Source organism: Molothrus ater, chromosome 22 (assembly GCF_012460135.2).
Source record: "Molothrus ater isolate BHLD 08-10-18 breed brown headed cowbird chromosome 22, BPBGC_Mater_1.1, whole genome shotgun sequence".
Taxonomy (NCBI): domain Eukaryota; kingdom Metazoa; phylum Chordata; class Aves; order Passeriformes; family Icteridae; genus Molothrus; species Molothrus ater.
Genome location: NC_050499.2, coordinates 7990950 through 8015325, shown reverse-complemented (window position 1 = coordinate 8015325; position 24376 = coordinate 7990950). Strand labels below are relative to the sequence as shown.

At 54.3% G+C, this 24376-nt stretch overlaps 1 protein-coding gene across 5 annotated transcripts in view; it reads right to left on the bottom strand.

Moving 5' to 3' along the window:
* Positions 1–24376, bottom strand: part of ZBTB16 (zinc finger and BTB domain containing 16) — a 54533-nt gene that overhangs the window by 3561 nt on the left and 26596 nt on the right. For all 5 annotated transcript variants that reach the window (XM_036397466.2, XM_036397467.2, XM_036397464.2 and 2 more), the window contains 3 exons: positions 23635–23732; positions 15130–15216; positions 1906–2076 (listed from right to left, as the gene is read on the bottom strand). In XM_036397466.2, coding sequence (XP_036253359.1) covers positions 1906–2076; positions 15130–15216; positions 23635–23732 — 356 coding nt within the window. The remainder of the gene's footprint in view (positions 1–1905; positions 2077–15129; positions 15217–23634; positions 23733–24376) is intronic.

Below are 24376 nucleotides of genomic sequence, written 5' to 3'. Positions count from 1 at the left end.
CAGGTTTTTCACCCAGCAGCACCAGCACAGACCCAGCCCTGGGCATCTCCCACACTCTAGACCAGGCAGCTGATAAATGAACTCTGGTTTGGCACCAAAGGCAGAATGATTTGAAGGAAAGGTGAGGGCTCCAGCTACTTATTTATTACAGCCACGAAGGCAAGGACAATAAAGATAGATTGATCGTCCGAGACTTTGTTCATGAATATTTAAATATTACTGATTTGTCTTGTCACTGTAATTACAATTTCTCTGTGCCGCATATCCTACAAGCACAGTTTATGGTAAAGAATGGCGAACTGTATTTCACTTGTCCTGCTGCAGATGTGCGGAGCTGCCAAGCGTGTAATGTTCCCCGCATTTCATACATTTTCTTCAGCTGTGAAGGCTTAAGTCATCCACAATGACCTACGTTTTTTCATTATCCCCGTGTCAAACTGCACTCGTGCCTGGGCATAAATTGTCCTTCTCGTTATATACTCACATGCCTGTGCTTTCGCTTCCTCTTTAAAATGATATTTTACTCTCTCCCCATTTGCCGCAGCCCAGCTCTGCGGCCCCTCGCCCCTCCCGCAGCTGCTGCCTGGGCACCTGGGGGGAGGAGGATGCTCGGGATGCAGCTCAGAGCCCCCCTCCAAAGGCAAGGCAGGCGGTGCCTGTGGGCTGTTGTTGACTTCCCCCTCCCCGTGCCCAGTTCCAAACTGCCACTTTGGCTTTTGATCCTACAGTCAAAGACAGATTTTTCAGTCAGAGGCAGCCAGCATTTCTACTTGCCCACTTTTCAGAGGAGCCTGAGCCCATGGAGCACCCTGGCCCTGGGACAAGAGGGAGCATCCTGCAGCTGTGCAGGACGACACCACATGGCATGATTAAACGCTCCTAAAGCACCGATGATCCCAGTGTTTTTTCACAGCCGGGAGCTACTAAAACGGCAGAGGTTGGGGTGGGACACGCGCAGCCCGACCCGCAGCCCAGGTCACCGGATTACTGGCTATAAATAGCTCCAGCACTCAGCATTAACATGCTTATCATCGACACAGGATTCCCATTTCCACACTGGGACCCCTAGCCCACGTGTGCGTCTGGCAGCTGCCAGCTGGACAGAGCTGGACAGAGCGACCCTCTGTGACACCACCCGCACAACCCCCAGCAGCCACCTTTACGTCCCTTTTGGAGAGTGTGTGCATGGCCCCTGCCTGACAAGAGAAAGAAGGGGCATCCCTCCTCAGGATACATTTTGTTCCCTGTCAGCAACAACAGTGGTGTCAAGGAGGGCACATTAGCCTTGCACTTGTGTGGGCACAAGATGGGTGAGGAGGGCTTCACCCAGGCAGCTGTGAAGATCCGTGGCACTGGCTGTGATCCTGCACGGTCCTGCTCATCCCCAAGAACCAGCTCTTTCAGGGGTGACTGGCCCCGAATGACGGTGCTGACGATGTGGCCAGGACCACGGAGCTGCCCAGGGACGCTGTCGGAGGAGCTGAGGACACGGCGCGGGCGCTTTGAGGACACGGCGTAAGGCGGCCAAGCCGGGCTCTCCCGCTCGGCAATCCTGCAGCCCAGCCCTGCCCCAGTGGGGCCACGGCAGCACCAGCTACACGTAGCGCAGGTCGCCCTAATCCCATTAGGGCCGAGCACCAGCTGATTATGTGCATCTACCGCTGTAAGCTGATGAGGCGGATATGATCGCACACCCCCTAAGAACGTCACGTGCCACCTCAGACCAGATCAACTTATTACACACAGTTTGTTTTTTTTCTGTTTTGTTTTTCAAATCCAAGCCACTTCGGGCACCTCCACCTCCTCCTTTTTTAATACAAACCACCTCTCTTCCCCCTATTTCTTTTTCAGGCGTGGGGAAGGAGCATGTGCCGGCTGCCCCAGCCCCGAGTCCCCCTGCCGTACCTGTGTGGGAGCGCAGGTGCCTCTTGAGCGCGGTGTGGCTGGGGAAGGTGCGGTTGCACTCGCTGCAGATGTAGCTGCGCACCCCGGCGTGCACCTCCATGTGCTGCTGCAGGGCGCTCTGCGTCTGGAACCGCTTGCCGCACAGCAGGCAGAAAACGGCCATGTCTGTACCTGTGCGAGAGCGAGAGACCCTGCTTAGGCACTGCCTGGCACCCCCCGTCCCATCACCCCACTCCCACATGGCAGCAGGGATGCTCGCGCAGCAGAAGGGACCCCAAGAGCTGCAGGGCTTTGGGTGTCATTGGGAGTCCCTGGCCACCCTGGCCCTGCTGACACTGGCCCTGTGAGGGGATCAGCCGAAGAGGAGAAGTTGCTCTTATTGCACTGGAGGCAGCTGGGAGCCCTGGCGATGCCGAGGGACGCCCAAACACAAGGCAGCTGTTGGGTGATCACTGCATCCCCACACACCTCTGAGAACTGCTGAGCTCAGATTTTGTGATGCCCAGGAGAAAGGGGACCCCAAGCATGCACCCATGGGGAGCAAGGCAGGATGTGAGAGGGGGACGTGCCCACCCCTTGTGCTGTGTGTGGCCCTGAGGCCCAAGGCAGATCCAAGCTCCATACCATCACTCTTGGGTACAAACCTGGCTGCAGCAACACAACAGGGACAAAACCCAACCCAGGTGCTCGTACCCCGTCCATAAACATCTCAGACCTCTAGCCTTAAACAGTTTGTTTTCGCTTATGCATAGCTGATTGTTCAGAACTGTGAGTCACTGCAAATTGTATTACACAGGGAGATTAAGCAAATAAATGCTCGCTTTTTGGAGACATTAAAATGTGAGGACTATGGAAATAAAATTAGCTAGAAAATTGTATTAGCAATTCATTAGCAGCACAAGATGTTCAAGGTAACCAACAAACCCATGCAGCCTTCAGGAACAGCAGGGGCAGAGGGCTGCTTGCCATGCTGCCAAAATCAACCCCAGGGAGACCAGCAGGACCACAGCAGCACGGGGCAGGGACATGATGGGCAGCACCACTGTCAGTGGCATGCAGGCAGGGGACAGGGAAGGATGCTCCTGGGCAGACCCACACCTCCAGCTTGGGAGCCGTGGGCAACGGGCATCCCAGAGGGCATCTTGGTTCACACATCACTTGCTCTGGCATTGTGCCACCACCTAGCCAGGTGTGGTGGCACGCTGTGGTCAGCTCTGTCCTGCTGGGGATGCAGAGGCTGCCTGGGGGGATGCTCAATCTCAGCCTTGCACTGGGCTACCCAAAAATGCTCTGAAATCTGAAAAAATCCCCAGTGAAATGGGAATAAAAGCAGCAAGAGAGGTGGCCCCGCATGGGAGCTGCCTTTCTCCCTCTGCAGGGATTTATCCCGGGGGGTTGTGGGCTCATGTGCCCCCCACGCAGCTGCGGACAAAACGCTCCCAAGACAAAAAAAAAAAAAAAAAAAAAAAAAAAAAAGGCAAAAAAAAAGGCAAAAAAAAAAAAAAAAAAGCAGGCAGCCCCGAACGGGCAGTGCGCAGCAAATCCCAAGAGGTATGTGGCCCCGCGGCCCTCGGCGGCCCCGGCGGTGACAGCAGGACGGGTCAAAGGTCCCCGGGGCTGAGCCCCCAGCGCCGCGGCCAGCTGCGGAGCGGAGGCCCCGGCCGGCGGGACGCCGGCCCCGATAAATCTGCCGCCAGCAGCCCCCGCTGGGGCCGGGGACAATGGGCTCCCGTGGGGGCGGAGGGCAGGACAATGCCGCCGGGCCGGCGCGCGGGGCCGTAACAAATCCTCCCTGGCACCGTAGGGCCCTCATTTGTGAAACTAATTGGCCCCCGCTTGAAAAAAAAAAAAAAAAAAATGGGCTGACTCCAGCAGCCGCAGTGATGGGGACGAGCTGCCTCGTGCACGCATGGGGGACGGGGCTGGCGGCTGGAGCCGGGCATCCCCCAGGTGCTGCTTCCTGAGACCTGCCAAAGGCCGTTTTAATTTCTCCTTTTTGTTTTCCTTCTTCAAGTAACGTATCAGTAAATAAACACCCCAGACTGGGAGGTCGGCGTGTACTGGCATGGCCTGTGAAGGCACACGTTTCCAGTTGTGCTCTGAGAGCAGAGCATCTGCATGACACAAAGGCTGATACCGGCCGGGCACAGAGGTGGAGCGTGTGGGAGGTGGCCCCGCGTCCCAGCACTGAGCCCAGCAGTGGGACACGGAGCTCAGGCAGGGCTTGTTCCCTGCCCTGAGGCTCCGCAGGTGACTTTCTCCAGCAGCCAAGGGGTGTGGCAGGCACCGCGCCCGGGTCTACTGGGTACTGTCCCACTGCCGGCCTCCAAGTTGTTTGGCTTTTTTTAGGCTACATGCCAACTATGTCACACCTTTGGAGAAAGGATGGGAAGTGGGAAAAAATGGCAAAACTCTTGAGAGGGTGCCACACTGGGTGCCACAGGATTCAGCCCTGTGTCCTGTCGTGAGTGCATGCCTGGGCTCCAGCCACAGAAGCCCCGAGCCAGCCCTCAGCCATTGGAAGAAAAATCACCCCTGATAAAGAAATGCTGCTGCCCCAAATCAGTGAGAGACGGATTTATTCATTTCCCTGACATTTTAATGGTTTCTCCCCTTTTTGCAGGAAGATGATTACAAATTAAGCAGCATTTAAACGCTTTTTACTGTCAACAATTAAAAGGGGTGAAGGCGGGCGAGCAATTCATTCCCCGGGAAACGCGCTGGCTCTCGGCGGGCGCCGACGGCCCTTCCCTCTACTGTACACAGCACAATGGCCCCGAGCACGCCATTAATTTTGCAGGACGTTCAAAAGCAAATTAAAATATAAAAAGCCCCAGGGCACAAAGATAGATACCGAGGGAGGGGGCGGCGTAGGTCAAGCTCGCAGAATTGAAGTCTTAGCAACTGGGAAGGTTTAGGCACAGCCCCGCACGCTGCGTTCAGCTGCCACCTTTGCCCACCATCCCCAGTTTCTGTGTCCCTGCCAGACACAGTGCTGTGCCAGCAGCTGAAAGCCACTAGTGGGGCAGCTGTTAGCACTGCTACAGGGTTCCGAGGTGGAAGCTGGAGTGATTTGGGTGTTAGATGCTCTCTTGGTAAGCGTGCTGGCCACATCTCGCAGGGTCTTTTTAAATACAAGGGGGTCCCCAAACTGATTTTTAGTGGGGGGATGCTTGATGGAGGGAGGGAAAACCCTATGGCTGCAAGGCCGGAGATGCACATCCCTGTTCTCCAGCAGCTTGGTCCCAAAGCAGCGCAGTCGCCAGGGATGTGATGACGAGCAGGACGCGCCGTGTGACAGCGCGCCCCGTCCGTCCGAGCCACAGCGAGGGAGGGATGCTGCAGCGCCGCCCCCACCGCCGCCTCTGCCAGAGCAGGAATCCAGCTAAAAACCGGCGTGGCCACGGCTGAGGGAGGCAGGGTGGGGTGGGTCCCCCTCGCACTGGGCCCTGGTGGAGTTTATGGATGCGGGAGGTGCACTGCAGGAGAAAGGCGACACGTCCCCTTTAAAAGGAAATATAATTTACAGTGTGCAGCCAGGCGGGCCATAGTTTCAATCTCGTTTACTATAGAGAAAACTCTGCTAGCTGTTCTCTATCCCACAAATCCGATTTAATCAGACAAGCCAGCCAGCGTGGCTTGAAGTAAAAACGGATAATTAGTAAACAGAGAGCTACTTCAGTGCTTCATTGGCATTCGAGCCGGGCTAGTGTGTCGCATTTAAAATGCAGTCTGATGAAGTTTACAAAATCAAACCATTTGTTACTCCTATTGAAGAGGCTTCAGGCCACTTGCAATTAAATTGGAATTAGTGCTTAGAATGAGATACAGCAAATTCATACTAAAAAGGGATCTGACTTTCAGACATTTGACTTCAAGTTTTTCCCCCCGTGCTAGAGCACGCGTGCGTGTGCTGGCCTGCTGGCCCCCCAGCGCCCCCGGCAGCACTGCCAAGCCCAGACCTGCTGTGTGGCTGGGAATGGGGTGACTCGGGGATGCTGTGGCAGCAGGGCAGGGGGACAAAGGGAGTGGTGCCACGATGCTGGTGAAGCCATCCCCACTGAGCCCCAGCAGGGTGGCAGCACGGGGCTGGCAGTCCTCAGGCTCGTGGCATCAACATCGAGATGTGCAAACCAAACTGCCCCTCCCTGAGTCCTCTTCATAATGCTGCCATCTTTCCCTGCCTGCCCTCAGACCCATGTTATCAGACTTGAAAAATTAGCAGATCCATCCAATGTTGGAATAATCAGGAGCACGGAATGAAAGGCTGTGGAGGGGCACACTGGGAAGGCTCCAGCATTATCACGGGCATGAGCATGCTCACGTCTAAGGATGCTGACAGAGCCTGTTGCTGCCTCATGCACCCTAAAACCCCCAAACCCTCGGCTCAGGTCCTGATAATTCAGGGTCTTCCACAAGGTTCCCTCCTTCGCTCTTCATGTTTAACATCATGTCTCACATGGTTCATGTGCCAGAGGTGACCTGACACTGCTGCTGTCCTTACAACAAAGGTGAGCGGCTCCAAAACATCCTGGCCATGCAAAGCAGGAGCCCAAAGGCTGTTAGCACTCCTGAGATGAGATTTCAGGGACATTTGATGATTTTTGCCAGCATGTCAAAGGCTCTCTACCAGCCTCTACCTCCCAGCCAACACTGCTGGCTGCTGCTGCAGGGGAAGCTGCAGGAACAGCAGCACTGGGGAGCAAGGTGCCATGGGCGGTGGGGGCCAGAGAGTGGCAGAGAACCCTCCCTTTCAGCCCTGCCTACAGGAAGGTTAGGAGAGGCAACAGGGCTAGCAAGGGGCCCATTGCCTGGAGCATCCATCTCACAGCTCCAGCACCCAAGCTCAGGCAGAGCTGCCCCGAAGAACAGCCTGAAGGTGCTCAGCTCAGCTTGCCACAGGGGACCCTGGGAGCACGGTGCACATCCTGCTGTCACTGAGTTGAAAAGCAGGCACCAACACAGCCTGGGTAGCACCAGCACTGAGACTGCAGGACTCACAGGACGTTGCCCCAGGATGATGGTGGATGCATGTGCAGGGTAAAAAAACCAACCCAGTTTCAGATTCTGTTTTCATGATGATTATGAAACCCAAAGTGGTGTTTTTGGTGGCAGCACTGAAGTGCACCCACAGGCAAGTGCAAAGGAGCCCTCCCTGAATGCTGCTGTTGGGACACAACACCTGCAGATGCCAGCCTGGATGTAGGGGTGTTGTGCAGACCCGTGTTGTGTGGTGCCACCCACTCCAGTGCTATTGAGAGGTGATGGCATTCATTACTGTGCTGAGTCAAACAGCCCCTACAACCTTCATGGTTCACTGGAGAAAGGGGGGAAAACTCCCATAAGATAAACACAGGAAATGTGTGCATTTTGTACCAGAGTCACCAAATCATCCCAGTTTCAAAGCCTGCCTCTGGACTCCACAGCTCGGCTTCTGTGCTAATTAACATCTTTATGGAAGGCAACTTCTCCCAAGGGGGCATTTGTTTGATTATTATTATTTACTTAGAGATAGCACAGCTTTCTTCCCAACTTTAACTGACTATGGAAATTAATTCTTAAAAAGCAGCCGATGCCGCCTGCTCTCCTGCCCCTGCTGGTTTTCCTCCTGGGCTGGATGTGGACACTCTGGCTGCAACAGGAGGCCAGGCCAAACTTCTGGCACTGCCTGCTGCCTCCATGCCAGTTCACCCTTTTACAAATGCTGAGGAAAACTCTGGCGTTTCAGAGCAGTTGTACAACATTGACCTTGCAAGCAGAGGGGACTAACAAACCCCCCCCAAAGAAACGCCTCATTTTTTGCTCCTGCAGTGATGCACAGGGCTGCTTCCCACCCAGCCACACTCCTGCTCTCCCCACTGCCCAGGGCAGGATGCACGTGGAGGATGTATGGGATGCTGGTGCCTGCAGCAGCCTGGGCAATGCGTGTCAGGCCCTGAGCTGCAGCTCTGGCATGGGCAGCTCATGCCTGCTGGGGGTGATTTATTCCAGGGGCCATCTGGACCTGGGGGACAATGTGGTCCCGTATCCTCGTGAACTGGCTCATTAGTCACACCCTCGTAGCTTGACCTCTCTGTCTTCCTTTGAGTATGGTGGGACAAGAGCATCCCCTTCTTGCCTCCCTTTTGGTGGCCCACTGCTCCCCCATGCCCAGTTGTGCCCTCCCCACCACCCTCCATCTCCATCACTGTCACCGTTGCCATCATCACCACCTTCCCTCACCGTGTTTCCTGCGATTGCTCAGGCACAGTGATTATGGGGGCACGTGCGGGGAGGGAAGGAGCCAGGCGACGATTAGCGGCGGTGGCTTTATGGCAACAGGCACACAACTCATTCGTTTCATGTTTTGCAGAATATAAAAGCGCCGAAACATCTTAATTTTAAATTCTTATCATTGAATTTACTGCTTTTCTCTCGCAATGATTTGTGTTGCTTTTTAATTTTTACAGTCTCTACAGAAGCCAGATGCTACTGCCTAGGGCCAAAATAATAAAAACCCGCTGCAGTCGCGAGTTACAGAACAAAAAGGAAACGCGCGGCTGACAGAAGTTAATATCTCAATTTAACAGTGCTGCTCCGCTAATGATCCTTTGATATGTGTTTATTTAGAAAGGTCTGATCTTGACCTTGAAAGCAAACTAAACCACAAAGTCTTTATGAGAGGAGAGAAAGACTTTATTTATAGACTGGCTTTGCGTCAATCACGGCGGCAGCTGGACCCGCGCGGGTGAAGCTCCGCGCTGCCTGTGGGCCCAAACGGGGCCTTCAGCGGGAAATGTGCTTTTGGGAGGGTGTGGGATCAGCTGCCATGGGGGACTGCAGCGTGTCCCCATCTCCAGGGCAGGGTGCTGAGCACACCATGGAGGTGCAGTCCAAGGGATATGGGCAGCTCCAGGCATGTGAGGGATGCTCTGGGGGGACAGCACTGGTCCAGACACACACCTTCCCCAGAGCAAGTCACCCTGGAGCGTTGCATGCCTAACCCCTTCTTCCAGCACTGGAAAGTGCTGCCTCTGCTCCCTGGTCTACTCCCTGAATGTGGTCCCCAGGCTTGGAAGGAAGGGATGTGCTCAGCATCACCCCAGCCAACACTGACAGAGCCTGAGCAGCATTTCCTCCTCTTTCCGAAGAAACTGAGTGCTATGCAAGCCTGGCAGAGGGAGTTTTTAAGGGCCAATCTTTTTTATTGCATTTCCACCTCCTGGCTGGGGGAGGTGGGAGGTTCCTGAGCTTTTAATGCTTCTAGCCTGGGATTGCACTGCGGACACTTCACACCTATGGTGTGCTGTGCTCTCCAGCCCATTTTCCACTTTTTTCAGGCCAAACAATTGTTTGAAACCGTTTGCAGTCCCTAAAGCCTTCTGGCCGAAGCTGGAGGCACATCCTCCTGGCAAAGCAGTAACCCCAAAGCCTTTTTATTGTACTGAATATCTATCAAAATATATCAATACATATTAAACCCATTCAGGCAGACTCATGATCATCCTTGGCAATAACCATCACTCAGTTGTTCCAGCCCTAAAGGTACTGATGGAAAACTGCCCCCTTTCCTGGCAAAGCACATCATCTGGCCAAATGCAGTAATCTGGTATCTGAACATCTATGTGCAACACCTCCCTTTTGTGCTGCTTTCCCCTAAGCTCACACCATTCTGGAGAATGCCAGATTCAACCTTGCTATTCCCAAGGAAGCTGGGCATTGGGACACCTCTGCCCTTCCTGAGAACCAGGGTTTCTCTGGGCAACCTCCAGCAAATCATGGTGGCATTTCTGGCCACTGCATCAGATGGGAAGCTGTCACACATACTCATCATCACTGCACTAGCTTCCCAGATTTCCTCTTCCAGTTGAAAACTGGACTGAAATCAGCTGAAAAAACAATCTGACTTTCTGCTGAAAACCCAGAGTATCTCCCCCACTGCTTCTGAACTGTTGTTTAACTGATGTGCCAGAAACTGCTCCATCTCCCAAAAAAGAGTTTTGGTGAGGAGACCAAGGGGTCTTTCCATGGAGACCACTATCACCATCACCACTGCCATCATCCCACCTGGCAGAGAGCACCACCTGCCCATTGCCAATCCACTCCACTCATGCATCTCTCCTGTTCAAGGCGGCACCATCCTGGCATCCTCCAGTCCCACGGAGCTGTCACGAAGCGCTGCTTCCCACCCCAACAACAAAATGACCTTTTTGGTGCTGAGGCGGCTGCCTGGCAGAGCCTGGCCGCTGGAGTAACTGGCTGCCGTGAGGCACAAAGCCAGGACTCGCAGCATCTGCTTATTATTCCTGCACCCCCATCATTAAAAAAAGAGAAAAGATGAAAAGGCCCCATTGGCAAAGCCGGGGAGACGTGGAGCGGCACCGAGCGCGGCCTGGCCCCCAGTTGTTGGGGGTTTTTGTACAGCGGGGAGACGCGAATCCTGAGGGACAAAAGTAACTGCTAAGGTAAGTTAAACCTTGTCGAGATGAACTTTCCTGCTACTTTTAATTAAAAGTTCTTTGGAATTAAAAAGGACACTATTCAGGAAGGGCTGAAAAAAAAAATTCATTGACACCAGCCCGCCCCCCTCCCCTTTTTCCCAAGGAAAAGAAAAAGCTGTTTTTGTGTGTCTGCTCACCCAGCCCGCACTGTACAAAAGGAAGCGGATTTGCAGCAAGACACATGAGATGACCCCCTGACCCCGAGCCGCTGAAAAGTCCTCAATGGCATAAATACCAGATAATCAATCACATACCAGGAGGGCCGGTCCCCCTGCCCTCGCCCCCGCCGCCGGGTTTATGAGAGATGCACTGTAAACGGACACCGGCTCCTGACGGGAGGCCCCTCTCGGCATTCCTCTGCTGGACCAGGAGACCCCGGCCGCCTCTCAGACCGTGTTTCATCCCTCTTTTATAAAGCCCAGCATGGAAATGCCGAGCATCCTCAAGCTTGCCATAGCTGATCCCTTGTGCTTCAGAGCAAAGGGGGACAGAGACACCTCTCTGTACTCTGGAGAGATGGCCAAGCATCCTCTGTGCCACCACAGGCCAGCGTGTGGCCAGTGCTGAGTCGGGCATGCAGAAACCAGGGAGATACCAGTCCCATTTACAGAAGGCTTTTCTTTTTGGGGGGCTGGCTTTGTGAAGCCTTCGTGGGTTCTAGCAGTGAGTACCATGTCATGCTGTGCTCCCCTATGGGGCTCTGACCAGCACCCTGAATGCCAGCAAAGGAAGGCAGCCAAGGCCCTCCGGTGCTCCAGGGCAACAATAGATGTTAAAGCTTTCAAGGGAGGGAGGGAAAAAACTTGCAGTGATACCGCACTAGTTTGGTTAAATGGGGAGCCACTTGGCAACTAAATTTGATAATGCTTTTGTCCATGGGTCAGAGGTTAAATATGTTCACACTAATCCCCTTCATCTAGAATTAAAGGACAAGAAAGATTTCTCCGTAGCTTAGTGAGAGGGCTTTTCTCATCGTGCTTTAAATAGTATTTGCACAGGAAAATTAAAGGCAGACCATTGGCCCCAATGCCATCGTGGCTGCACGGCTCCGCCACGCTCCCACCTCCTCGCTCCTTTTGGTGAATCCACCAGCTTGCATGATGCCTGGCCTCATCACATTTCCTCATGTGTGCACCAAGGAGCACAGGGAACTCTTGCTGCCATTTGCTGTCAAAGTGGCAAGGGCAGCCGTGGTTTGGGAGGCAGGGAGATTCCCGGCTGCAGGAATGCGCGCCAGGACTCAGATTTCAAGTGCTGTCACAGGACATTACTGTCAGACAAAGGGGCTCTGTGCTGCGCCCCTAGGACCCACTGCCCCCAGACCCTCTGTGAGCTGGGGCCGGCACCTGAGTGTCCAGAATCCACTCTTGCACCAAGAGAAAATGTCCATCGCACATGGCACCGCCAGCATACCCTCTCCCCGCTGGGGCTGTGCAGCCCAGGCGAGCACGGGAGGGATAATTACCTCTAAGCATACTTAATGCTACAGTGCTTTATCTCTAGCTATGGAGAAAAGCATGATCCAGAGGTATTTCCCCCCAAAGTCTCGTTGGGCTGCTCTCAGAAAACCCTCCTGAGTCCTGTGAAACGGTAACAGAAAGTCACAGGCAGCCCAGGAAGATGTCAGGTTGGTTTTGGTAAGGATGTGTGCCAGCTGCTTGTGCTGGCTGCTTGTGCCAGGAATTGCTTTGATCAAACTGTGCAAGAGGATGCAGCAGGACAAGCCACAAACAGCATCTCCCAAATCTGCTGCTGGAGCAGGGACATTGCAGATGGCTGTTGGTGGCCAGTGGCACCACTGAGACAAGCCCCAGCCACTGGCAGAGTCATGCATGGATCCCAGTGAAGCGCTGGCCTGACCATTAATCGTGGTGCCACACCGAGTGTGAGGCAAACGGAATTTGTTTTTCTGTGTGATTTATAGCTCACATCACCAAACTCACGTGTTATGTTCCACTTGCTCAAAATCTGTCATTTCCACACTGGAAGAAGCAGTGTGCCATACATCTGCAGCATCACTGCAAGGTTTTGGGCTGGAACCATTTTGAGGCAGAGAAAGCAAAGCAAATGTGAGGAGATAAGACAAATATGTAATAAATTTGACTCGATGTACATTTGCCAAGAACAGGGGTGGTGCGTGCCCGTGTGACAGTGCAGCTCCGGCGCAATGCCCCCTCCACCTCCTCCAGGCGCCCACACATTCCTTGGCAAACCCAAGACAGTTATGGGGTTGCTGGGATGCTCTTCTATGGAAAAACACCGAGAGCTCTGGCATATAACGCAAAAATAATTTAAATTTTTTTAAAAATCCCCGTGCAGTCGTTGAGCAACGCTTGCCATGGGAGCGAGCGCGGGGGCATCCTGCCACCTCTGCTCCCGGGTTCCTGCTCTCACGCGCCAGATCTTTCTCCCTTTGTACCTCCGCTTATACTGCACGACTGTTTTGAATCTCTAAAATAATGTGACAAGTTAATGATGGCACAATTATCTAAATGTTTAACAGACATGTTATCTAAGTGAATCGGATTGAGATTCCATCCCGCTGACAATAAACATCAATGGGAGAGCAGAAAGTGATAGGCAAATTATCGCCAACCCTGCAATTTCAATGCTATTAAATTTGGAGGAATAACAGCCCTGAGGCCTGTAAACTCTGAATAGAATAGACCCTTGTGTTTGGCCAACTATTAAATCAAAACGCTACCAACATCCCAGCAAAAGAAAAAACCAGGGGGGAAGAAAAGGGGGGAAGATATAGAGCTTTTCAATCTTCAGTTACATGTTGGTTTTATTAATTCTTTTCTGCTAGTGGTGTCTCAGGGCAGAGGATACGAGGGATATGAGGGATGCGAGTGTGGGCTGTAGAAAGGGAATGCACCCAGGGGATGTGGGCAAGGGAGAGTGAAGGGTCCTGCTCCATCCTTAGTGGCGTGGCCAGGGGCATGCCAACCCCACAAATCAAAAATCCAACTACTTGCTGAGGCAGACGTGCTCTATAGTGGGTGTCGCTCATGCCCACGTGAAACTGGGTCAGGAGTAAATCTGTGCTGTCCTGCTGACTGACACCGGCTGCCGTGTGCTAACTGCCTTGGCACACAGGAGGAAACTCAAGACGAGTCACCTCTGATATTTATAAACGTCGGCACGAGCCCAAAGCCCGTTAGCACCAGCACCGCTCGTGTGCACATCCCGACTCCCAGCGGTGCTGCCTGGGGCTACTCAGGCTGCCATCTCAATGCATTCTGTTTTTTCCTCTACATTTGAGGAGAAGGGTAAGGAATTTTCCATGCTCTCTTCCCCAGCACCAAGCCTGTGCTTCTGGAAGATGAGCCAAAACAGTTGCTGCTTTTCCTATTGCAGCGGGACGGGGGCCAAGGACAGTGCACACCCGGAGAGGGCGTCTCGGCCCCGTGTCTGTGAGGCTGCACACAGCCCTGCCAGTGCTGTGCTTACAAGCAGGAACTGTTTTTTAAATTTATTCTTGTTTTTTGCCTTGCCTCAGGAAGTGGGGTGTTAGTTTTCTGCTGTGGAGACGAGCAGCGCTTGATGCAGCACATGTACAACAGCCTGATTTTGTGTTACCATCATTCAAAGCAGCTGGAGGCAGTAACGACAAGCTCCCCTTGGGTCACTGTGTCCCCCTGCTCTGCTTGCCCATTGCCCTTTGAGCTTTGGCACAATCCAGCCCCAAGGACTCACCAGCCAAAGGGGGTTTAATCCCTACAGGAATGTCAGGGTTGTTAGCCAAACTGCTCTGCATCTGCAGGATGGTTTGGGGTGCAGGCATCATTGAGCTCCATGGCTGGGCTCCCACTTGTCAGCCCATGATGCTCAATGGGTCTGGGAAATAGAAGGAAAGGGATAACTAGCTGCAATTTGCTCGGCCACTTTGACCCCCCTGCCTGGGCTTGGGTTGTTCAGCCCTGTGCAGCCAGTCCCTCACAGTGCTGGCAGCCCCTTCTCCTCAGCCTACAGCATAGAGGGCTTCAAAACAGACCTGGAATGGCAAAACTCAGCCTCCAGCTGTCAGGGCATGGACAGGGAGGGCAAGTACTTTAAGATTTATGGACTGGTGTTTGACCAGCACAGCTCCATGACCGGGTGACAGCCGGTGACACAGCACTTTGCATCCGTCCTCACACCCCCAGCGTGAAGTCGGGCGGGTTCTCTGTGCCAGCCCCGAGCACAAACTCACTGCTAGTGGCATTTCTATCAGGGCTTTCAGCACTGAAAGATGAACCTGTGCTCAGTTAAACTGCTCCCGATATAGCACAGGAGGAGCAGGCGCTCTGTCCTGCTCCAGTCTGGATTTGGAGGGTGAAGGGCTCCACCTGGGTCTGCCCGGCTGTGAATTCCCCCAGGCAAACCTTTCCCAAGCACAGCAGCTTTTGCAAGAGGCTGAAGACATCCTTGTGTTCCTGATGGTGGCATCACTGAAGGGTTGGGAAGTGCCAGAGCAGAAACATGGCAGCAACCAACTTCTGGGAGGTGTTTGGACAGGGACAAGCTTTGCTTGCAAAGGGGACAAACGACCTCACATTTGTTCTGCCATTGTTTCCCATGTTAATGCTGAGCAGCGCTGTAACAGCACTGCACCAACTGGTGCCTTAATCTGTGCTTTAGTCTAAGAGGAACTGGGGCTGCCTGGGCAGCGCAGAGGCAGGAACTGCAGAAGGTCCAGCTCTCTGTTGGGCAAAGGTTAAAACCTGCACCTAACTGAGGGGTGGAAGGGGAGGCCACGTACCGGTGTGCGTCTGCCGGTGCGTCTCCAGGGCATCTTCCTTCGAGAACTGGGCGCCACACTGATCGCAGACCAGGGCCTTGGCACCCGCTGGGGAGAGAAAGGGACAGCAGGGTTATTCCAGGGACAGAAGGACGCACACCTGAGCGTGCACCTGCACACTGCTGCTGCCATTAACACTCCAGTGCCATGGAGAGGTTTCATGCTTAATGTCCCCTGTGCAGCCAGCAAAAGCAGTGCCTCATTCAGCCCTGTGCTCCTGTTCCTTGCACATCACAGCAAAATACAGAGCTGCTTGCCAGGAAAAGATTATTATTGTTTTTTAAAATCATTACATATCAATGCATTTCATTAGCACTGCAACTTAACCAATTGCAATTGGTTTCCTGTTCCTTCCCATTGTGGCTGGTGCTGCTGGTACCCAAAGATGCACCTGATGAGGGATGTGGCTGGAATGCAACAACTGAGCAAGAAGCTCAGAGGCATCTCTGACTATTGGAAAGAGATGTGGGATTTGGGGCAATTCTTAGAAAATTACTATCAATGTGCTGCTGGTTTGGGTGAGGAAAAACCCAGGACGCCCAGCAGCAGATAAGTAACTTCTAGATGAAACCGGATTAATGACACACCATATCCAACAGCATTGTGGGACAAAGCCACGGCCCCATTTCAAGGTTTGATTCATCTGTTGTGAGGAGTTAAATGTTACAGAGCAGGACTCAAGGTGGGGGCACTGCCTCACAGAATGCTGTGCTGCCCATTTTCAGGGGTCCACACTGCCTCTGCCCTCTCCTTCCTACCCCACCGAGCCCTTCATCCCAGAGTCAGGGTGGGGTCTGGGGAAAGGTGGGCAGAGAAGGCGACAGGGAGAGAGGTATCACAAGATGCATTGAAAAGAGAATTCCTTTGCCTTTAAATTGTCTCGGTAACGGCTGGCTCGCAGGCAGAAATATTTGGCAGCGGCGAAATTAAAAGTGATAAATTTTCTCGCCAAGAGCTGATCAATAATAGAGGTCTCATCTGTTAATCAATATGACAGTCTGCCTGTTTACTGTGCATATGTTGTTCCCTGCCGCCCTCGCTGCGATGTCAAGTTTGCATTCAAAACAACCCGAGTGCACCTGGGCCGCTGGTGTCTCCAAAGGGGCAAACACGCCCAAACTTTGGGGTGCTCTGGGGTGGCTCCCTCACAGGGGACCACGCGCCCAGCGTGCCGTCAGGGATGCGGGGCACTGGGATGCGGGTGCTGCCGGGGGTGCCCTCTCCAGGAGCAGCAGGGAGAGGAAGAGCGCGTCCCTGAAGGTGCGGGCTGGGGAGAAGCCAGGGCCCGGATCGATAGGGCAGCAGCCGGGCCGCCCTCCGCCCGGCACACGGCGCGGGCAGGCGCAGCCGGCAGTTGCCAAGGCAATGGCTCTCCATGGCTCTCCATGGCCGCTCAAAGCTCCGCCGGCCCCAGCGCAGCGATCCACGAGGATGTGGCAACCCGCGATCCGCGAGGATGCGACAGCTGCGGCAGCAACAGGTTCTCCCCGGGCAGGGCGGCCGTGCCCGGCACTCCGGGCATTCTGCGCTCGCAGGGCCTTGCTGCACCCGCAGGCTGAGACCGAGCACGGTCCCGCTCCACACGGGGCTTGCTTTGACTGCCCCCGTTTCCACATGGGATTAGCGGGGAGGAGAGACGCGCCAGTGCCCTCCGCAAGCTGCGGCCAGAGGGGCCGCGGGGAGGCACGGCCAGGCGAGGCACAGGCAGCCAGCATCTGGCTGGGGGGCGGGCGGAGGGGGGGAGGAAGAATTCCTGGCGAGGCGAAAATAAACAGGGCGAACGCAGGGAGGAGCCGGGCGCACTGGCTTACATAAGGAAGCACAGTGTGTACCAAAACAGCGGACCCAAAAAAAGCCGGAGCTGTCAGAACAATGAGTACAGACGCGGGGCATTTACAGCAGGCGCTGCCGTACAGTTTTATTTACAGTACCTCTTATCAGCGCGGGAACAGCACGCCGCCTGCCAATTTCCAAAGGCCAGGACTGCGTGTTCTTTCCCTCAAGTAGATGTGTACTCCAGGCGGGAGGAGGTTGTTTTTTTTTTTTTTTCCTCGTTTTTTTTTTCTCTTTTTTTTTTTTTTTTCTTTTCTCATCAGCAAAACAAAAAACTGATACGGAGCCAGAATTCCTGTAATGTACACACGCCGGCGGGGAGGGGGAGGAGGAGGAGGGCGGCGATTGAATATGTAAATAGTTCAAGGTTAATTTTACTATGTGAGTCACTGGGAAAATGTCATCCAACATCTGAGCTTATTATAACAGGGCTCAGAAAAAAACCACCACGGCTTGCTGTTTGTTATGAAAGGGAGCAGGACACGTTGGAAAGCGGAGCTCATGGCAGGGCTCTCTTCTCTCCCCCCCTTGCCATTCTCCCTGCTTTAAACAGAAACCATCAGCGCAGGTTTGGGCAGGGTATATTTAGCCAGCGCCTCGTATCGCCTACAACACACAGATATCTGCAGATGATCTTATCGATGGGCTGGGACGGGACTCCGCGTGCTGCCAAGTATCGGCCGTGTTTCGGCGCGAGCCTTGCTGCTGGCACCAGCCCCCTGCCGTACATTTATATCCGCACAAGCAAATTTATAGCCCCTGCCTAATGAAGGTCGCTGGTGCAAACGGGTGAGGAGCTGCTGCTGCTCCATCCTGCGCAGTCACTGCCGCCCCAAGCGCCCCCCAAGCAAGGCTGGAGCTGCCCAGGTCTGCAGTGCCACCAAAGCCACAAGGAGGGGCAGAACTCAGGTTGGACTTCATGATCTTGGAGGTCTTTTTGAGCCTCTATTATTTAATTTCCCCTCCAAGAAATGTGAGGGAGCAGGCTGCCGGGCTCTTGGGAGTGGGATGCCCCATGGATCAGGACATGGGCAGGGGCTGCAGCTCCCTCCCAACCAGCCAGGCTTAGCTCGCTGGGTTGGATGACAGAGCTCATCTTGTTATCCACCATCAACCCAACAGTCCCTCCCAATGCCCATCCTTTAATTACTTTATTGGGGAGCAGAAACTTCCGTGGGGCTATGGAAGAGGCACACTAAACTCTAGCTCAGGAAGAGAGAAGGAATAAAGGAAAAAGAGGGACTGCCAGCATCCTCTGGAGGAGGAGGAAGATGGCTAAGGGAGGAGGAAGATGGGAAATTGCTGAGGAGAGTGGTGGGGGAGGATCCAGCCTTCCCTGCTGCTGGTTTGGCACAATGGCCCCATCAGTAGAATGTGACATCCCCTCCCTCAGCAGAAGCGATTAATAAAAATTTGGGGTTGTATATTATTAACAGGCTGTAATTGGTGAGAAGATGGAGATGTGAGGGGGGAAATATGGATTAAAAAAAAATCGGCAAGAAAATTTATGCACTGCTGTTGCTTTACTACCTAATTAATTCAGTAATTTCAAAAACAATTTTATTTATGTTCCGTTTACCACATCAGAAGTGCAAAGAAAAAAGCACCAAACCACAGTGATGCTAAAATAATACCTCAAGGCATCTATTTTTAATCAGTGAAAAAAAGAGGGAAAAAAAGAGAAGAGCCAGCCCAGCTTCTATACAATCTCTGCTGGGCAGACCACCAACTCGGGGAGCGCAGCAGCCGAGCCCTCTGCGAGTGCCTTCCTGGCTGCCGAAAACAGAGCTTGTCAAAAAAAAAAAAAAAACAAATCCATAATGGCCTGAGGCTCCTCTCCAATCTATTTTCTGCTCAGCTGGTTTTAAATGAAGTTATTATGAGTCATTAAAACACCCGCAAGCCTGTGGAAGTCAGCCAATTACAATTTTAAATTTAGCCTGTTCTCTATCCCATTCTCTTGTTTTCTTCTTTTGCCCACATCAAGCTGCTTTTGGATTTTTATTATTGCCATTATTATTATTATTATTATTATCATTATTATTATTTCCCTTCTCCCCTGTTTCACCCAAGTGGAAGAGACAAGTCATGAAAATCTCTGTGCTAAAAAAATACTGTAGAGAAACCCAAGAAGGGCTTAAAAAAGACAGAGCTGCAGAGCAGGCCTGGAGAGTCAGCCTCAGCTCCTGCTTCCCCAAGTGCCATGGAAAGGTAATAACTGATATCAGAAAAAGTGAGGTGTGGGCATCGCAGAGTGAGGAGGGACCTTGCGCTGGAGTGCCGGAAACTCGTCTGAGATGGATGCTGTGGCAGCATCTCATGGGCTGCCCTGGGGAGCCTTGGGAAAGCACCTGGAGTGACGGAGCAGGGGCCTGGGGGCGGGTGAGGTGCTGGTCAGCAGCGACACCATCACCCGACCTTGGCCAGGCAGTGCCACCAACTCCTGCGCCTCACAGGGACTGGTGGAGCAGGGAGCATTTTCATTAAAAAAACCACAATTATTAATGATAATCATTGACTTGGGATCCCAAACGGGCAGGTTTTTACACAACCCCCTTTCCTGCTGCCCCTGCCATTGCCGCTCTTTCCAGCAGCATCCTCTCCACAGGGAAAAAATTACAGACCCCATCCCTGGCAGCCCCGCACGGCGAGCGAGCACGGCGCGTACTGCACAGCCCATAAAACTCCAAACAGCCTCCAGACACTCCTGCAATCGTCCTCCATCAAAACACTTTGTCTTGCATACAGAAATGCGGCGGGGCGCCGCGCGGAATACCAAATCAGCCCGTGACGGTGCGGGGAGGCGGCTCCTTGGCAACCGGGGGGGCTCCGCCACCGCCGCCGCTCGACAGGAAACAAAATCTGTCAAGCCTGTTGGGCAAATGATAAACATTAGCGGTATTAAAAACAACACAAAAGCTGCGTAAATGGCTGGCGAGCGTGCGGGGAGGGCTGGGCAGGGACGGGGGGGCTCCTGCCCCATTTGCCGCCCAGCCCGAGTGAGGGGGGTCTCCAGCACCACCACCTGGGGGGAAGTTTGGGAAGTTTCCCCCTCCAGCAGAAAGCAGGTGGGCAGTGATGGCCACGGACATCGTGAGGGAACCAGAGGGATGGATGGACACGGGATGCGTTGGGTGTGTGTGAGGGGTCCTGGCACCCTGCTCTGCACCCCACTTTCAATGACATCAATAACGTCAATAATGTCAATAATGTCAATAACAAGGGGCAGCCAAACCAAGGGAGTGGTGAGAGACGGTGGGTGAAAAATAAACGTATTTCATCAGGTGAGGGCGGGGAGAAGCAAGAAGCTGGCTTCAACCCAGCGGCCAGGTCCAGGAACCCGGCCAAAACAGGAGCTAAAAAGCAAACCATAATTTTCTGGTCTCAGTTCAGGCTCTTGAGGCAGGGAGGATGGGGAGGGGAGGGGTGGGGGCTAAGAGAAATGTATTTTTCATCAGCCAGTGTATAATTTATAAACAGCATTAAACAGTTTTTGTTTTCTTTCTTCCTCTCCCCCGTGTGCGCGGCTTGGCCGGCAGTCAAGCCTGCATTAATTTCTGCTGTGGGTACAGTGTGTTCTTGGATGCACATCTGCGGATGATCATAAACGCGGGAACGCTGGCAGAACATCCAGACCTGCCGGCAGGCCGCTGACATCACCCGGGACCGAGCGCGGGACGCCGGCCAGCCGGGGCGGGGGGGCGGAGGCGTCCCCAGGGAGCGCCGCGGGACCGGCCGGGGCGAGGGGACCACGCTCAGCCCGCAGAGCCCCGCAGAGCCCGCAGAGCCCTCACAGCCCCGCAGAGCCTGCAGAGCCCCGCACAGCCCTGCACAGCCCCGCACAGCCTGCACAGCCCCGTACAGCCCGCAGAGCCCCGCACAGCCCCGCAGAGCCCCGTACAGCCCGCAGAGCCTGCAGAGCCCCGCAGAGCCCCGCAGAGCCCGCACAGCCCCGCAGAGCCCCGCACAGCCCCGCAGAGCCCCGTACAGCCCGCAGAGCCCTCACAGCCCCGCAGAGCCCCGCACAGCCCCGCAGAGCCCGCACAGCCCCGCAGAGCCCGCAGAGACCCACAGAGCCCGCAGAGACCCGCAGAGCCCGCAGAGACCCACAGAGCCCGCAGAGACCTGCAGAGCCCGCAGAGACCCGCACAGCCCCGCAGAGCCCCGCAGAGCCCTGCAGAGCCCCGCAGAGCCCCGCTCAGCCCCACACAGCCCCGTACAGCCCCGCACAGCCTGCACAGCCCACCCGCCGGGGGACCGGGCGGTGCTCACTGGGGATGGATGGCTCGGGATGAGCCCCCTCTCCTTCCACTGGCAGACAGAGGCAAGGGTGGGATGTGGATGCGCCGTCCCCTTCTGTCTGAGGTGCCATCCATCCCTACCAGCACGTGGACCCCACTCCCCTGGTAGCCCCTGCTCCCTGGACAGCTCGTCCATCCCCCAGTAGGACCTTGGGGCTTTCTTCTGCCTCTCCTGATGATGAAGGAGTGTGTTTGGGCGGGGAGGGAGGGTGTGAAGCAACAAGGCAGGGGTCTGCAGGGCTGCTGCCTGTGTGTTCCCCACGCTGCCCATGAGCATCCCTGCACACTATTGGCTGTTCCCACCGTTCCCAGCCCAGAGTGGAGAAGGGCAGCACAGCCATCTCCACAGCAGCCATTTCTGCTGGATGGAGAGGCAAAGCAAGTGGGGACAGACAGAAACCCCCTTTCCTCCCTGTCCTGGGGAACAAACACAGCTCACAGCAGGTGCTGAGCAACCAGCATCCCAGGCTGAGAATGAGCACCCACTGAGCATCAGCTCTGGCAAGGATGCAACTGAGGGAGCAGCAGTGCTGGGATCAGCCTCCCTGGTCAAACCAGTGGTGCTCTGAACCACAGAACCAACAAGCTAGGTCTCCCACCTCACCTTCGCTGACAATTTGCTTTTCTGGGAGAAAGGCAACTCTCCATGTCAGCCTCAGAGATCCCTGAGAGTTTGTCTGCCAGCAGTGCGGGCAGCAGGTAGGGAAAGACTCTGCATGGCATTAAAGGCTTTACATTTACACTTTATACTGAGAGTCAACACGGAGCCCAGTATTTACCCTGCACCTGCAAGGCTGTGGCACAAGAGTGCTGTGTGCTCAGCCCAGCCTGCCACAGAGCACCACAGCCCCCCAGGGCTGGTCCCCAACCAGGTCCTCAGTAGGAACCTTTACCATAGCCCATCAACACCTGGACGGGGAAGCTGCAGATGTTAACCCCCTTAAACCCTTTGGCACTGGGGGTGGAGAAGGGTGCCAGGGGGCACAAGCCATCCCACTGCAAACTCCCAGTTAAACACAGGGTCCACTGGCGTGGAGGCAAAGCTGCCTTCAGAGCTGAACACGAGCCCTGCACCGCTCCAGCATAACCTCCCTGTGTCCAGGGCTGGTGGCGGGGGGAGGCGAGGGAAGAGGTGCAAAGGTCTCCTGCTTTAATAAATAACAGCGCTGGAATTCACAGCGGCTGTTTGCGAGCTCGAGGCAGAGCTCTCCCCACCCCCCCAGTCCCTGCCGGATTTAAAAAAAAAAAATAAAAAATTAATCCTGTGTGATGACAAGCTTGGCTCAGCGTTCACTGTACATACTGTACCCACAAAGCTGGCTGCCTGCCAGGGACAGGCTGTGAGCCAGCGCGACCATAACAAACACAAGCCCTGCGTGCCACTGCTGGGGGAGCGGCACCCTCAGCCCCGGTCCGGGGGGACCAGCATCCCAGGGACCTCCCCAGCAACCTGCTGCTGTCTGCAGGCACCCTGAGGAGCTGGTCCTGGCCCAAAAAATAGTGGGATGGGAATGGGGTCAGGACTATTGACAGAAAGCAGCAATTGGACAGACAAAGTGCCCCCCTGCCCCGGGAAAAAGAGGAAGTGGGGAAGAAAAAATGAAAACAGGTAAAATATAGATAAAAGTGTGTAACAGCATTTAAAATAGAATACAGCTTCACTGCCAAGCTACGTGCAAGCAGATCTGTGGCTACAGTACCTGTCACCCCCCAGAGACCTGTCCTCGGAGCAGGAGGACAAGGACTCCTGACGGTGCTGGGGACCAGGGGTCCCCTGGCTGTCGCCAGGTCCCCACATCAGACTCCCAGTTGTGCCAGGACTGCACCCCCAAGGGGAACATCAGCTGACACGGACTTGCAGAGCACAAGCCTTCCTTCCAGTGCAGCGCTCCAGCCCTCCCCTATCTATTTAATTAAAGGCCTTGCAGCCTGTGAACCTGCTACTTGGATTCATTAGTCAGAGAACGCCTAATTCTGCAGTTTTGCTAACGAACCTGCGGTGGGGGCCCGAGGTGGAAACAATGCTCACGCTACAAGCAGGGCTGACCATGAGTAGCTGCGTGGCATGTAGAGTTTGTTATTCCAAGCTGCTTAGTCTGGAAAATATTTCCACAATTAAGGAACTGAATACAAACTCCAAAAAAGAAAATTTAAATAAATCAAATTACTGGGCACTGGAGAACAAGTTTGCAATGTGCTGCCCGGGGAAGGGTGCAGCCGGCTCTGCACGTGTCTGCTGTAGAGGAGACGTGTGAGCTGGGCAGCCACAGCATCCCTGGGCGGACAGACAGAGCAACCCCCCGTCCCAGCCCAGCAGCCCCTCCCCACCCACCTGAGTGAGCCAGTAAGTGCATTCGCAGCCGCAAGCTGTCCAGGAACCGCTTCCCGCACAGCTCGCATCCGTACGTCTTCATCCCACTGTGCAGCTTCCTAGGGGAGAACAAAGAGGGGTGAGTCCTGAGATGGGGGGAAGTGACCCAAAACAACACCGAGAAACTGCCTGGTGCTTCCTGCAGCCCACACATTGCCCAGAGTCAGTGCTGCCTTGAGAAACACTACAGGGAGGACACGGATGGGGGGTCCCATGTGACTCCCCAGCACTGAGGAGACAACCCTGTCCCCACCAGTGTTTGTCATTGTTGCTATTGTTGGAGTCTTTTAATAAACTTGATAATTCTGAAATCTGGAGTTAAGGCAAAATCTGTGTTGGCAAACTCCTTCCCCATGTTCTGAGTGCTTTTGAAAAAGGCACTGTACTCCAAAAAAACCCCCAACCACTTTAAGAGGTTGTTTGTGTGCATTTCTAACCAAATCCCAATTTCCATCCAAATTCAGCATGACACAAATCACAAGCAACAAACACAGCCACCAGCTCGCAAACAGGAAACATGCCACTCACCGTTTCCTGGCAGCCCCAGGTACACAGCGAGCTACACCCAGGCTGCATTGCACAACCTCCGACTGTGCCTCCCCCCCACAGGGGGCTGAGCATCCCCCACATCCTGCCAGGAGGGGCCTTTCTGCCCAGGGCACTGCCCACAGGCACTGATCACAGCAACGGTGCCACGGTGGCC